Source organism: Strongylocentrotus purpuratus, unplaced genomic scaffold (assembly GCF_000002235.5).
Source record: "Strongylocentrotus purpuratus isolate Spur 01 unplaced genomic scaffold, Spur_5.0 spur5_scaffold_12, whole genome shotgun sequence".
In the NCBI taxonomy this organism is placed as follows: domain Eukaryota; kingdom Metazoa; phylum Echinodermata; class Echinoidea; order Camarodonta; family Strongylocentrotidae; genus Strongylocentrotus; species Strongylocentrotus purpuratus.
The window spans coordinates 24,837,278-24,851,954 of NW_022145597.1; the positions used below are offsets into that span (position 1 = coordinate 24,837,278).

Below are 14,677 nucleotides of genomic sequence, written 5' to 3' on the forward strand. Positions count from 1 at the left end.
ACTGGTACACTAGTTTTGTTTTGAAAGGAAAGAATAAAACACTGTACTCTTTCCCAGAAAAAAACATGTATAAATCATTTTTCTTCTTTCTCAATATCAATTGTATGCTTTTTGTTTGTTTAGTTCTTGTTGGTAGGTATTTCTTACATGCACATGTACAGATTGTGGTAGATCACATAAAAGGACATTAAATATGAAACTCTAGTCGTGAAATAATGAGTGAACAATGAACACCTTTATGGCCTTCAACAGAAGTTGTTGGCTTTGATCATGTGTCCACGTCCAAAGTCATGGTACTCATGCAATCACATGCAATTCTAAATATGGCAACTGGACATGCCGCAGATAACTGTTTGGTTTTCCTTTCCTGCAAAACATGTTTTCAGAGTCTGGTGGAATAATTCCCGGGAGCTTGAAAACGAGACATGCGAGAAGGAAACCAAGTTCAGTGTTGGATCAGACACCAGGGGGAAATGACGTCTCTTTTAGTAAGTACAGCGGGGTCCATTCACATGAGGAAAATAAATGTATGACATTCTAATGGATATATGTCACCGGACTGTGAATCACATGGTTCGCTGTTCGAGTCCCACCGCAACTCTAATGCCCTTGGCAAGACATTAATCTACATTTGCCACTCTCCACCCAGGTGTTAAATAGGTACCCGGTAGAAAGTGAGCAATGTTGTCGGATTGGCATGTGTGCGCTTGTAAAATGTCGCCTGGCTGGAATATTCCCCAGGGAGTGGAGAGTGTGCACTCGCATGTGCGGATTAGTAATTGGATCCAATGACTGGGGTAAATAACTATTAAAATGTAAAATGCTTAGAAACCTAGTATTAAGCGCCATTATTATCATTATTTGAATTAATATAATATTTTAAGTTCTGTGTTGGAGTAGAGGCTAAGACCCCGTTCTCACTCACTTCGTTGGAGCGCTCTGGAGCTCTTAGGCGAGTGAGAACGCTCAAAGTGGTCCAGGAAGCGGACTTCTGGACCGCTCCAGAAGTCCACCTTTCGAGGTGGTCTTGAGGAGTGGGTCTTATTAAGAGCGCTCCAGAGCGCTCTAACGTGCAATGTGAATGGAAAGCGTACTTTGAGCGGAAGTGACGTTCCCCGCGATGAGCGATCGGGCAGGCACTACACATACATGTATATACATGTATACGGGACGCGTCGCGAACGGGACATCAGGTGACATAGGGTTTGGATTCCGCGCGCGAAAAAATTGACCCGCCTACCTGAGCTGCCATAGCAACAACACCACTTTGACTCGTGGAGCGGTTTGAGCCATAAAAACTGCTCGGAGTGTGAACGCTCGCAAACCGTTCCTCAAGACCCGTTCCTCTGGAGCGGTCTGGAGCGGTCTGGAGCGGTCTGGAGCGGTCTAACTAAGACCACTTTCAAAGTGAGTGAGAACGGGGTCTAAGACACAGGAGGTCTCTTTACACATGTACATGTACATGTATGTGTAGTACAGTGGGTCATTCACACAAAGAAAATAAAAAGAGATTCCAATTGAGATTCAAAGTACACTTACAGTCAAACCTGTCATTGAGAAAATGGCCATTGTAGACAAGGAAGATTTTCCACACAGGACCTATAAGGGGGTGTTTAAGCGCTCTTTTCAAGCGTACTGTACCATGCCAGAGGTACAGCATCTAAACGCTCTTTAAGCAAATAATCAATACCATCAAAAACTTAATACAGTATCAGGGCACCTGTCTGGTCTTTCCTTTTAAAATGCAAACTAAAGACCATGAACCGTTTCACTCACCTTAAATTGAGATATGATAAAGACATGAGATTGACGATTTCTTCAGGTACCACTCTGATGACATTGTTATAACACGTTATTCTTTGTAATGCTGTATAAGAACATAGCTCACAGGGCAGCTCACTCAGTTTGTTTTTCGACAGATCTGAAACGAGATGAGGGAAAAATACAGATTTTATTGTAAACATTCATTTTCTCTCACAAGATTTCCCATACAATATCCTCAGGATAAATTGTGGAAAGAAATTGAGGCATGGTGTACCGGTATGTGTAAAATATCTTCCAATTTAGGATTCAAAAATAATTAAGAACAGGTACATGTAGTAATAGATTTAAAAAATACTCAGTATTTAGCAATGAAATACAGGTGTACATGTACATGTACATGTACAATGTATACTACACGTTAGAAAACTCTATTTTGGCATATATTTGTTTTGGATGTAATTGGGGGAAAACTGGAGAGTTGCCTGACATTACAATTACGATTTCACACATTTGTTTTTCATTTACCATCAACAATTTGCCAATTTTAATATAACTTAATCAAAAATAAATCATAAGTAGATATCTTTTTTAATAGTTTTATCCCGTTTCAGTTATTTAGTTTGACCATTCATCCAATCTGTTTTTCTAAATTTTCAAATATCCCTACAAGTACAGTACTTGCGATTATTAATGTTGGTCTTTCCCTCAGAGGATTTGTACATGTATGCTACAACTTCATTGCTGTAGGGATAATCTACATCATCAGCACATACAAAATACTTAATATCATGTATAAACATTGACATAGAGAATTTATAGATCTACATTTTGTAACTAAGCATATTTCTGACCTTACTACATATAAATGTATGTGCAGGGATGTGAAGTTCACCTTCTTTTTTTTGTGGTTTAAATTTTATCTGACAGGAAATCCTGTTTTTCTTCCTCTTAACTCCATCAAGCCACAAGACGAGGCAAATAAATTATAGTGATTTCACCTCAACCAGGATATACAACTACATGTAGGACCTGTTTCACAAAGCCTTTTTTCAATGACAAATGACAAAAATCAGTGACAAATCTGCTGATAACCAATCAGAAGCAAGGATTTCACTAGCTTATAACAAAAAACTGTCATTTTTTTACTGGTGGCAAGTTTTGTGAAATGGGGCCCTGATGTACGAATTGTACTCGTTATATAAATTATACATTAATACTGTACATGTATAGTGTATTGTATGTACATGTACAGTAAATACACATTTACATCAATTTGTGGAGGCACAAACGTACATGTACTTCATCATCATCATCATCATCATCATAAATAATATAATAATATTTAGCTTTTATATACACATGTAGCGCTTAATACAAATGTCTCTAAGCACTTTACAAATATACATGTATTTCCAATTTACTATTTAAGTCAGTGACAATTAGGGACAATGGTGGCAAGAAAAATCTGAACTGTCATCAAATGTAAATACCGGCAAATCCAGGCATTGCTAATTTGGTGTACATGTACATAACGATAAAAAAACTGCCCATGACAGCAGGTGGCAAGGCATGGCCCAGTGGATATCCATTGTCAGATAAGTGAAGAAAGATATTTGATATGTTAAAGCTGTGTAATGTTCACTGCATTTATGTTATCAAACGTTCTTTTTCACTGGTGTGTGAATCATTTGTAAAATTTATCAACGTACCTTGAAGTGACTAATAAAAATAAAAAAGAACATTTCCATACAAAAAACTTTTTAAGATCTGTTTGAACTTGCATATTTCTGGGTAAAATGATTGAAAATGTATTTTTACAATAAACACTGTACATGTACATGTACATTGTACAGGGTTAGCTTCTCACAAAATATTTTGCTGTGTTCTTTTGCACCTATATGGACAGTACAGGTACATGTACATTGTACTTCGGTAAAACTATAATTTCTGTGCATAAATTTTCTTCCTAATGTAGGCATACTGTACATGCACTGTACATGTATGTGTACATGTGTACACTTTAAATGTATCATACTGTACATGAACCTTGTCACTTTTCACTGCTGTTTTTGTGCTGTCAAGTGAAATAAAAAATGAATGATTGAATGAATAATGCTCAATAGAGCAAAGACTGTCTGGGCAGCATACCAGACAGACCGAGAAGGGGAGAGAGAGAGAGAGAAAGAGAGAGAGAAAGAGAGAGAGAGAGAAATATACTGTACACTATACAATACATGGTGTATACTGTAATCTGTATCGTATCTTGTCACTTTTCACTGTTGTTTTTATGCTCTCACGTGAAAATAAAAAATGAATGAATAATGCTCAGTAGAGCAGACTGTTTGGGCAGCATAGTGGCATACATGTACATGTACCAGACACAGAGAGAGAGAGAGAGAGAGAGAGAGAGAAAGAGAGAGAGGGGAGAGAGAGGGGGTAGAGGGGGGAGAGGGGGGAGAGGGGGGGGGGCGAAGAGGAGACAAACAGATGGACAAATATAGAAAAGAAAAGAGGGGTACAGACAGAGGAACAGGGGAACAGAGGAACAGGGAGGGCATCTCTTCCACATTATCTCAATGAGTCATGGTGACTGAAATACACATACTGTACATGTACATGTATGTAGATGTAATCCCAGCCTACATCTAGACCAAATCCTATTATCGCATCATCATGAGCAAACAATGACGAGCGAACAACTTTGTACAGTGTAAATTGATAAAGAGGGCTGCCAAAACTGACAAATGTCAACCACAAAACTTGGTATAACCATATAATGAACATGAATGAAAAGTTTCCGGCATATCTTAAAGGGATCGTTTAACAATGTTAAATTTGAGATACACGGCCCTACATGTTATGTGTCTGTGATATGGAGTAATATTGAAGCCCTAAAAAAATCACACTTAAGAAGTGCCTCAAAAAAGTAAAAAGCTTTGAGTGACCGGTTTTACCATACTCGTTTCCCCCAATAGACTGTAGTGTTATGAAAACCGTTTGCCACACGGTTTTCAAAATTTGTAATTCCAATCATAAATATCTTGATAATCAGACAGACGATCACCTTGTAGAAGTCATGGAGTTCCTGACTGACGTAAAGGTTCATAATTATCATTGAAGCATGAGCTTAATCCAGTATTTTGATTCAGAATCTGAGAATCTAATGTACAGAAAATTCCCTGATTTCTCTCCGATTTTTTTCACTGATACAGTTTCAAGGTTGCAGACTCATTAGAGCGGGCATTTCAAACACTAAAAAGCTGATACAATGCATACAGTGTACAGTTGATAGGCCATGCGGACAAAATGTTTAATTTATAAAAAGACCGACTAATGTACAATGTTCTTTCATTTGGGGCTCTTCTTTTATTTGGGGCACTTTTTTCTCTCAAATTCTTTAACTTTTCCCTGACTGGAAAACAAAAATGGGAACCCTTTTCCAGGTTTTCCCTGGTTTCCAGGATGCCTGCTTGGAACCCTGAGAATGAATATTCATGAGCACATGCAAGGAAACATACCAGAAAGAGTTTATTGGTCTATTCAATTTTATTGGTAATATAACTTTTCCAGATTTTTTTACAGTGTACTTTATCCGTATAATTATAACATTCAGCTCATTGTTGCACAACATGTTGTCTAATAAACAATTTTTTTAATTTGAATTGAATTAGATTGAGACAAAGATTTGGTTAAAGAGAGAAAGAGAGAGAAAGAGAGAGGTAGATGTAGAGAGGGATAGACAGAGAGAGAGACAGACAGTGAGACAGAGAGAGAGAGAGCAGGGGAAGAGAGAGAGCAGGGGCACAGACAGAGGAACAGGGAGGGCATCATCTCTTCCACGTCTTCAATGAGTCATGGCGACTGAAATAGATGAAATCCCAGCTCAGACCCAACAACACATCACATCATCGCATCATGAGAAAAAAAAAACCCTCTCTCTCTCTCACACTCTCACCATGCTCTCATCCACCCTATCCTCTCCTCTCCTGGGCCCCATTGTAGACTAGACAAGCACTCTAAAATATGACTGTCTGACCAGTACAATGTCATGTTCAGTGATAGGCATAATTTACGCGCACATGTCTTTCAATTTCCTAATGAGGACTGATGAGTTACCCATTTTGTGATGAAACTCTACATGGAGGCCTAGACTGAAGTGTACAATATATGTACATTGAAGTGTACATGTACCTGTACAGTGTACAAGTAAAGCCTTGAAGGCCTCTAAAATATGATCTACAGTACAGTCTACTTGTACATGTAGTACAGTGTACATGTTGATGTGAATTGACTGGTACAATGTGATGATCAGCGATAGGCATAATTTTCACACACATGTCTTTCAAATTTTCTAAAGAACACTGACGAGCTTCCCATTTTGTGATGAAACTCTCCATGTTGACCTACATTGAATGAACACATATCTTCAGGAAACCTTGTAGGCCATCTACTGTACATCGACAAGGTTCTGTACAAGGATCGAGAACCGTGCAGTTTCAATTGTTTGAGGTTGTTATAACATGAGTCTAAAGTTTAACCACTGTTAAAAACAATGAGTATTTTTAATCATTTCTTGAAAAGACTGACAAACAGCTGTACATGTTACAGGCACATTTCGGTAACAAACTTCAAAAGCACAGTTTTGTTTGACAAATGAAAATGAGTCAAACTTCTGTAACTCACAGAATAAGTTATGTTTGAAACTTTGCCAATTGCAGCATTTTTCCCCCACGGCTTTGACCTCCATCATGTGCAGATAACACTGTAAATCAAAGTTTATCAAACAAATCTTTAGAAACTTACCAACTGTAAATGTATGATTAATGACCTCAAAGTACATGAACATACATACAAAGAGATTGGTATGGCTACTGAACAGGAAAATACAGTACATGTACATAAGGCCATGTAAAAAATTATACATGCTTAGCGTCCCCGCCCGCTTCCTTTTTAGGGGCCGCCTCCTTTTTTAAATTTTTTTATTCAATTATATTTTTAAAGAAAAAATCATGAAAAACACTGATAAAATGGATCTATTTCTGATTTTTTTTTTTTAATGACGGCGGCCATCTTGAAAAATAACCCGACTGTCAGGGAAAATGTACCGAGCGGCCATTTTAGGCGGCCATTTTGAAAGAAGAAAAAAATGGCGTCCTTCCTATTTTTCAAAAAGGCAAGTCGCTAAACATGTTTGTTTTTTAATTTGGCCTAATATTGTCAGTTTTTGTCACATATTGAATTAAGGCTGTAGTACATGTACATGAGGTCTATCCATACTTATAATAACATGTACGTGTACATGTGTAAGTATGTAGCATCTTTCAACATGATATCATGCACCCTTCAACTAAATATAACCTTGTACCTTCCTTCAGTCTATTTCTAAGCCTTTCCTTTTAAACCATAACATGCTTGCCAGAAGCAGAACCCGAGGAGGGAGAGTGCACATGGGGAGGGAGAGGGGGAGGAAGGAAGGAAGGTGGAGTTTCCGATTGGGGCTGCCATTTCGAGCAGCTCACTTCCTCCCCTGTTGAGGTGGATTAATAACCCTTGCAGTTGCACAGGATGATGCAGGCAGAAACGACCGTGCTCGGTGCAAATTAAAATCTACCCCCATATCACGCCATGTGCACATTCATTCCATGATGACTTTGCATGCATGTCCATGTACATGTACAATGTAAATGTAAGCTCAAATACATGTTTTGTCTGTGATGGCAAAGAAATATTATTCCGTTCAAAGGAGCTTTTTGGATCATATAAAAGTGAGATATGAAAAAAGAGTATTATAAATTTTAAATATAAAATACCAGAATTTTCTTTTAAAGCTTCCGAGTGCTACAGTAAATCACTCAATAATCCTGTACATGTACATAATGTTATATTGTGATAGTGATTTTCACATCACACCAAATATAATTTGACAGGATTTCGATTATGAGAGTTGTTTTTTTTTCCCTCTCTCTCTCTCTCTTTCTCTCTCAAAATACACTTCGGAATGAATTGTACATATTACATTATTAGTTCTTAAGGAAATAAACATGACAATGCATCAAAGACCAGTTTTATTGTTATTATTATTATTATTAACATTATTATTAATATTATCAACTTTATTATCATCATCATCATCCCTCATCATCATCTTAATCATCATTAGTATTATTATCAATACCATTAAAGGTAAAGACCAGTATTGGAAACGCCCCAATTTCAAAAAATGAAATGGAAGCTCTTATCACCAATCATGTGAAAGAATATGTTTTGAATAATACATGATGATAAAAATGTTGACGGGAAACCGCCTACTAATTGATATATTTGGTAAATTAGTGTATCTCTCGCCTGTTGAGAGATACAAATGCACGTGTCGCGCACGTGTGTGTAGTCCCATATACAGTGTACATCTTTCTGTGAACAGTGATTCTAACTTTATGAAGTCTTGGCCAAATTTCTTATCATTTTGATGATTCCAGAACCTTGCAGTACATCTACATGTATGCTAGATGATCAACCTTTTCTGATCGATTTCACAATGTTTCTTTCACAATGCAATCGCATGACCATAACTGGTCTTTAGCTTTTAATGCTATTATCTTTGTCATTATTATTATCGTCATCATCATCACCATCATCATCATCAATTCATCATCATCAACCAATCATCATCATCATCATAATCAATCATCATCATCATTAGTATTATTTTGATTATTATCATTAATGTTATTGTTATCAAATTTGTCATTATTATCATCATACAATTACACGCCCTGTATCATCATCAACAACATTTCTATTATTATTAATCATTATTATTGGCAGAGGACGACGGTGTGGTTCTTACGTTTCCTACATGTACATGTACTGTATATACATGTATTTGGAATGTACCTTACATTGCAAAGGTGAAAATATTCTGTCTCTTAAAATTAAACTCATTGTTTGTATAATCTCTTTCATATCTCACTATAAAGTTATGAATTCTGTAATGTAATAAACACAGATACATGTAGTTACAAAAATTGAAAATCTTGTACCAGTTAGTAGAATTTGTATTTTTTCATTTCATCAGTATTTATAGTCACTTTATATCATTTTTGTCACTCTTTTTTATTTCTCAGATTTTTCAACCAAGTGTACACTGTACATGTAATTTGTGTTCAGTTCTCCAGTCTGGACATGAAAAAAGACATTTGAATATTTAGATTTCAGGTCTGCATTACATGTGTTGGAGGTTTCCCGTCAAAATTGTTATCGTCATGTAATATTCAAAACATATTCTTTCACATGATTGGTAATAAGAGCTTCCATTTCATTTTTTGAAATTGGGGCGTTTCCAAGACTGGTCTTTACCTTTAACTTTTTCTGGCCACAATCAGGCATCTGTTACGCGTTTAGTTTAAAACACGGTTGCGTCCTTTCTCACTTTTGTAGAATCACTGAAAAACGGCGATCATGATCGCCGATCAAAAACTCACAAAACGATGCGTTTACAATTTGTAAACGCGTTTAAATGGGGTCAACGCACTGACCTCTAGTGGGTCTACGTATGGACCATGGTCTACATAGCATGCGCATTTCAAGGTTGCGAATCCAGCTGCAAGGCCAATTAAGGCCACCCAGGGAGAATTGCCTGGAGGAGCCAGAGAAGTGAGCATAAACAGTACACCATGGAACTGCGATTACGATGAGCGTTTACGATAAGCGTTACAAATCGCTCATTCTGCCTTCAAAATTTAAGCTTAAAAGCACCCTATGCTTTGCTGGAGTGAGGTTTGCCTACTAATTTATCAAAGCTTTGTGAAATCAACGGCAGCTTTACATAGATTTAGTCAAAAAGATCTACAGATCTAGGCCTACATAAAAACAAAAGTGATGTCTTGATTAAGTGCCCGGACGACCGAACTCACAACCCATGCACTATGCACCAGCATGCAGCATCGGGCACTCAACGGCCAAGTTGTACCGTAGACACAGACAGACCCCAACAACACTGCACAGCTCAGTACACTTTACGAAATGATAATCGCTCGACAACTTACCGATCTCTACAGTGTCAAACAAATCGAATTTTTCTGCACTTTTAGGATAGTCCCTTAAATTCCTTCCGCCCAGGTTCAGTTTTCCCGATTTTTGAGCATCTTCAAGCACCTTTTCTAAAGACCTTAATTGAGTGCCTCCACTATGCGAGATGGTCACCGCCATTTTTCCATCAAACTATATCATACATATATCCCGGAAGTTATTGCATCCACAGTACACACATATACATATGAGTTGTACATGTACTGCATTTAGTTGTTTTGAGAAACCGTTCGCCTTTATAGAAAAGGTCGCACGCCATCTACGACAATAAACCATACATTTCGTAGGGAAATAATCTTGGATAGAAAGTAAAGAAGTATCCAACTACCGGGACGCGATCCGCGTCATATATAAAGAAGGTCTGTCTGTCGCTGAGCGAAAACTCGCGAAATTATTAAATAGAGTAAACGTTTGGACTGAGAGCAGGCGCGGATCCTAGGGCCTTGCCCCCCCCCCACCGGCAGCAAAAAAAAAAACAAGAGAGAGAAAAGAGAGGAGGAAAAGAAGGAAAAGGAAAAGAGAAGAGAAAGGGAAAGAAGAAAAGGAAGAAGAAAAGAAAAAGGGGGAGATGGGAGGGCGAAAAAGCCTTCATCCAAAGCTGTTGCCCCCCTCCCCCAAAGCAAAAACAAAGGAGAAAAGGAAGGAAAGGCAAAAAAAAAAAAAAAGAGGGATAAAGGGAATGGAAATTTAAAAAAAAGGAAGAAGAAAAGTAAAGAAGGGGGATATCAGTTGCGATTTTCCCGCCAACAAGTTGTGGATCGGGGGGCCAAAAGACCCCCCCCCCCCCCGTCAAAAAAGGGAGGAGGGCGAGAAAGGGAGAGAGGAGAGAAAGGCAACACAAAGGAGGAAGAAGAAAGGAAAAGGGTGAACAGAAGGGTAGATCAACTTATGATTAATCCCGCCAAAAACGTGTAGATCGGGGGCCGAAAGAACCCTCAACAAAAAAGAGAGAGACGGAAGGAAAGGGAAAAGGAAAGAGGAGAGAAAGAGGAAGAACATAAAGAGGAAGAAGAATGGAAAAAAAGGGGGATATCAGTTGCGATTTTCCCGCCGACATGTGGGGGAGCAAAAAATGCCATTGCCCCATCTCCCCCCCCCCCAGCAAAAAGAGAGAGAGAGAGAGAGAGAGAGAGAGAGAGAGAGAGAGAGAGGGAGAGAAAAGGAAGGGAATGTAAATGAAAATAGCATGAAAACTCACTATTATAATTCAGTAATATCAGTAAATGAAAGAAAGTTTTGACGGGCCATCTTGACAACATCGGATTACAAAAATAATAACAACAGTTATGTATCCCGAAATAAGCATATTTTGTAAAGTCACTAAAGGTAATACAAATTTTTGGTATTGGGTCATGCATTTGGTTCAAATGATCATATTGGAAGCATATGCGATCCTACAATATTCAGTGATCGTTTTCGTGGTTGAAATCTAGTCTAAAGTTTTGACAATAAACTCTTTTTGTTTTATAGCTCCCTCTCAACGTCAAAATATTAATTAAGCTATAAAACAATGTTTCTTGAATAAAATCGACCGATTAGCTATTCCCGTTTGGAAATTATATACCAGACCTACATATTCTGATATTTTCATGGTCGCAGCTATCATTGTACGCAGTGGCGGATCCAGGGGGCCCGCCCCCCCCCCCCCTGAGAAAAAAAAATCATGTAAAAACACGTGATTTTTTACCTTTTTTGGGGGTGCAAATTTTAAAATTTTCGAGGAGCAAAAAAAATTAAATAGTCCGCATTACCCCCCCCCCCCCCCCCACCGAGCGACTTTTCGACCGGCGCGATTTTCAAATTTTCGGGAGCAAAAAAAAAAGAAGAAAGTTGGGCCCCCTCCCCTGGCCGCGCCTGATTGTACGGCCGTAGGCGCTATTTTAAATTTATCCAAATTTCACCGGTAAATTTTTATATTCAATTTTTCTCAAAAGCAGAAGTTTTTAGGGGCTAAATTTTCTAGTTCTTATAATACATCCACAGGGGCATCCAAAATAAATCAAAATTGTAAAGAATCACTATCCACCCAATCTTCAAAATTTCCAAAAACTTTGTATTACCTTTAACATCAGAAAATGTTAACTACTAGAAGCAAACCACTTGATAGCAGTGAGGCAAATTGGTCTGGTGGATAAAACTGATCGCTTCAGAGTGCAAAAACTCGGTTCGAGTCCCAGCTATGCCATTTTTACCCATGATATATTTTTTCTTTTTTTCCCCTTCAGCCTATGATATAGACTTGTCCATTTCTTTTTTTAGGGGATATCCCCCCAACTTCTCAACAAAGGAGAACATAGATATGATACTCTATCTTTAACAAGCGACTCTCTGAATTAGTAAGTCTTTTGCTACATCTACAACAATAAGCTAGCCGTCAGCTAGCTGCGCCATTATCGTCGGCTAGCTGCGCCACTATCGTCATAATTTTAGCCACAAGGCCATGTCCCATTTAAAAACTACATTTAAGAGTCCCTTATTGCCAGGTTTTAAAAGTAGTTTACATTTTCAAATTTACAATCCTTGTATTTTCCATTTTTGAAGTGACACTACATCCCCAGTATATTCTTTTTCCTGTAGAGATACTGAAGGTGCTTGTGCTCCCAGACAAGGAGAAAGAGCCTCTTCATTACCTTTTGGAGCAATACATCAAAATAATACGGTCATTGTTGCAATGTCAGGAATGCTATTTTGACTATAGCTCTTGTGTAATCCTTGTAATAACACAAATATTCGCTCGATGAAGGGAGGTTCGGGATTTTTTTCCATTCATTAATTGAAGCCATGTCAGAAAGAGCTGAGTAGCTTGTAACGTAACTATTTAAATTAAGACAAATCCGTGTATGTGAAGGGGGTATATAAAGATTTCATGCGTCTTGATAACTTTAAAAGCAATTCTGTTAAAACATAATCGTCCTCCCTATATATATATAGCTTCCCCTCAACCCTCACCCGCGGCCTCCCCCTCCCCTTCCACTCTAAGCTTCCCCTCCCCACCTAACGAAATCGTCGTTTTTTCTTCATAGGATATAATCTAATTTACATTAAACCTCAAAACAAACACACATTTAAACGGGGATGTATAGGAATATAACTGAACGAAAGTGGCGTCGCAATTAGTACGCCTATATATACACAATGATACACTGCATGTACACCACGGCACCACGGCTCCACCACTTCCACCAATACCAAAGCTTTACAAAAATAATGTGTACGCCACGGCGCCACTGTTCGTACACACAGTTATGTACCCTTGGCCATGCACGCGCGGTATACACGATCGTATACAAAATCGTTGTTTACCCTATTCCTCTGCATAACTCTATCCGTGACAAGAATAACTATTTGTTATGTGATCTCGTTTGACTTTAGACCATTACAGTCTTCAGGATGGATACCAAGCTGTTCCTGGTCATTTCTATTACATTCTGTATCACTTTCAAAGACTGTCATGCTATAAAATTGGGATCGTTTTCAGCCGAAAGCCTCTCGGCTCTCAGAGGGGATGAGGGGTCATTTCCGCAGCCATACTTCCCCGTGTCCGGAGCGGGAGCCAACGGCCAACCCGTGGCTACGCACGGCTCAAGCTCCATGTACAACGGCGCACTGGAAGAATATCAATCTCTATTTCAAACATCGCCCTTCATCCCTCATTTTGCGGGGACAGAACCTCTATTTCGTTTCTCTTCTCAAAATGGCCGTTCTGTGCCTCGCAGCCGACGCACAGCTGGTAGTACTGGCAATGAAGAGGACACGTCCGCTAGCTCTCTCCCAGAATCTGCCAAGGTTTTTGCCCAACAAGATGGTGATTTTGTTGTGGGTGGGACTTTTGCTGTGAACCTCCCAGACGGAGATATTCTTTGTGGCAGGCTTTTGGAGCCAGCGGGATTGTGGGTGGAATCCATGATTTACGCGGTAGATGTGATTAATAACAGAACTGACATTCTACCCAACCATAAACTCGGTTTTGATATCAGGAATGATTGCTCTAATCAAAATAGAGCTTTGACGGTAAATACATGTATGACATATTATACAAATAATGAATGGTTATAATTTCAATAGCGCAAATATTTTCATGAGTTGAAAGATTAACATTCTATTCAACGAGGCGTCAGCCGAGTTGAATAGAATTAATGTTAATCTTTCAACGAATGGAAATATTCGCATTATTAAACGAATGAAAACATTCATTATTTGTTTTATACAACATCAAAGAAGATCTAATAGAATGTTAATCAACAAATTATGCTTTACTCCTGATATTAAAGACGAATTAAAGTTGGAGTCAAGCCTTCTCGTTTACATTCAGATTGCCTTTGCGTCAGATACACGCAGGGATACGCGCACAGCAGAGAGGTACGCAGTCTGCATATAACCAAAAATGCACACCCGTGCAATATAACATCTATTGAATATCATGTGACCAACAATCCTCCAATCAAATGACAAGGATCCACGTAGGTGTTGTATTAAAAACAATAATACATGTAGGACTAGGTAAAATAGTGTCAAAGTCAAAGTGGGAGAATTAGCTGCTGGAAAAGATTTATAGACTGTTTTGAAAAAACTTAAAGATAATTGGGTTTAGAGTTAAAGATAATAGGGTTTAGAGTTAGAGAGTATTAAAAGGGAAAAATGGCCTTTTATTCAATGTATTTGATTGTTGTTCATGAACATTACATATCAAAAACTCTGGAGAAAAATGCCCAAATGATGCAATTTTTAAAATGCCCTTAATCATGTATGCATAGTTGAACTTCAATTGATGTAGATTTGATATGGTCCTTCTTGTTAATTGCATCATTTCCGTTTTCTTAGTAAC

General features: G+C 38.2%; 2 protein-coding genes across 8 annotated transcripts in view; one reads left to right on the forward strand and one right to left on the reverse strand.

Moving 5' to 3' along the window:
* The window catches only part of LOC575134 (leucine-rich repeat and calponin homology domain-containing protein 1), a 50,041-nt gene extending 40,028 nt beyond the window's left edge, over positions 1 to 10,013 (reverse strand). For 3 of the 5 annotated variants that reach the window (XM_030982212.1, XM_030982210.1, XM_030982208.1), the window contains exons 1-2: positions 9,810 to 10,013; positions 1,777 to 1,921 (exon numbers count right to left, since the gene is read on the reverse strand). In XM_030982212.1, the coding sequence (XP_030838072.1) occupies positions 1,777 to 1,921; positions 9,810 to 9,972 (308 nt within the window). In that variant the 5' untranslated portion in view covers positions 9,973 to 10,013. The remainder of the gene's footprint in view (positions 1 to 1,776; positions 1,922 to 9,809) is intronic. The other 2 variants (XM_030982211.1, XM_030982213.1) reach the window with 2 other exon arrangements.
* Positions 10,014 to 13,118: 3,105 nt separating this feature from the next.
* Positions 13,119 to 14,677, forward strand: part of LOC100889698 (metabotropic glutamate receptor 3) — a 30,384-nt gene continuing 28,825 nt past the window's right edge. For 2 of the 3 annotated variants that reach the window (XM_030982214.1, XM_030982215.1), the window contains exon 1: positions 13,120 to 13,863. In XM_030982214.1, the coding sequence (XP_030838074.1) occupies positions 13,243 to 13,863 (621 nt within the window). In that variant the 5' untranslated portion in view covers positions 13,120 to 13,242. Of the gene's footprint in view, positions 13,864 to 14,677 lie in introns of all 3 variants that reach the window. The other variant, XM_030982216.1, reaches the window with a different exon arrangement.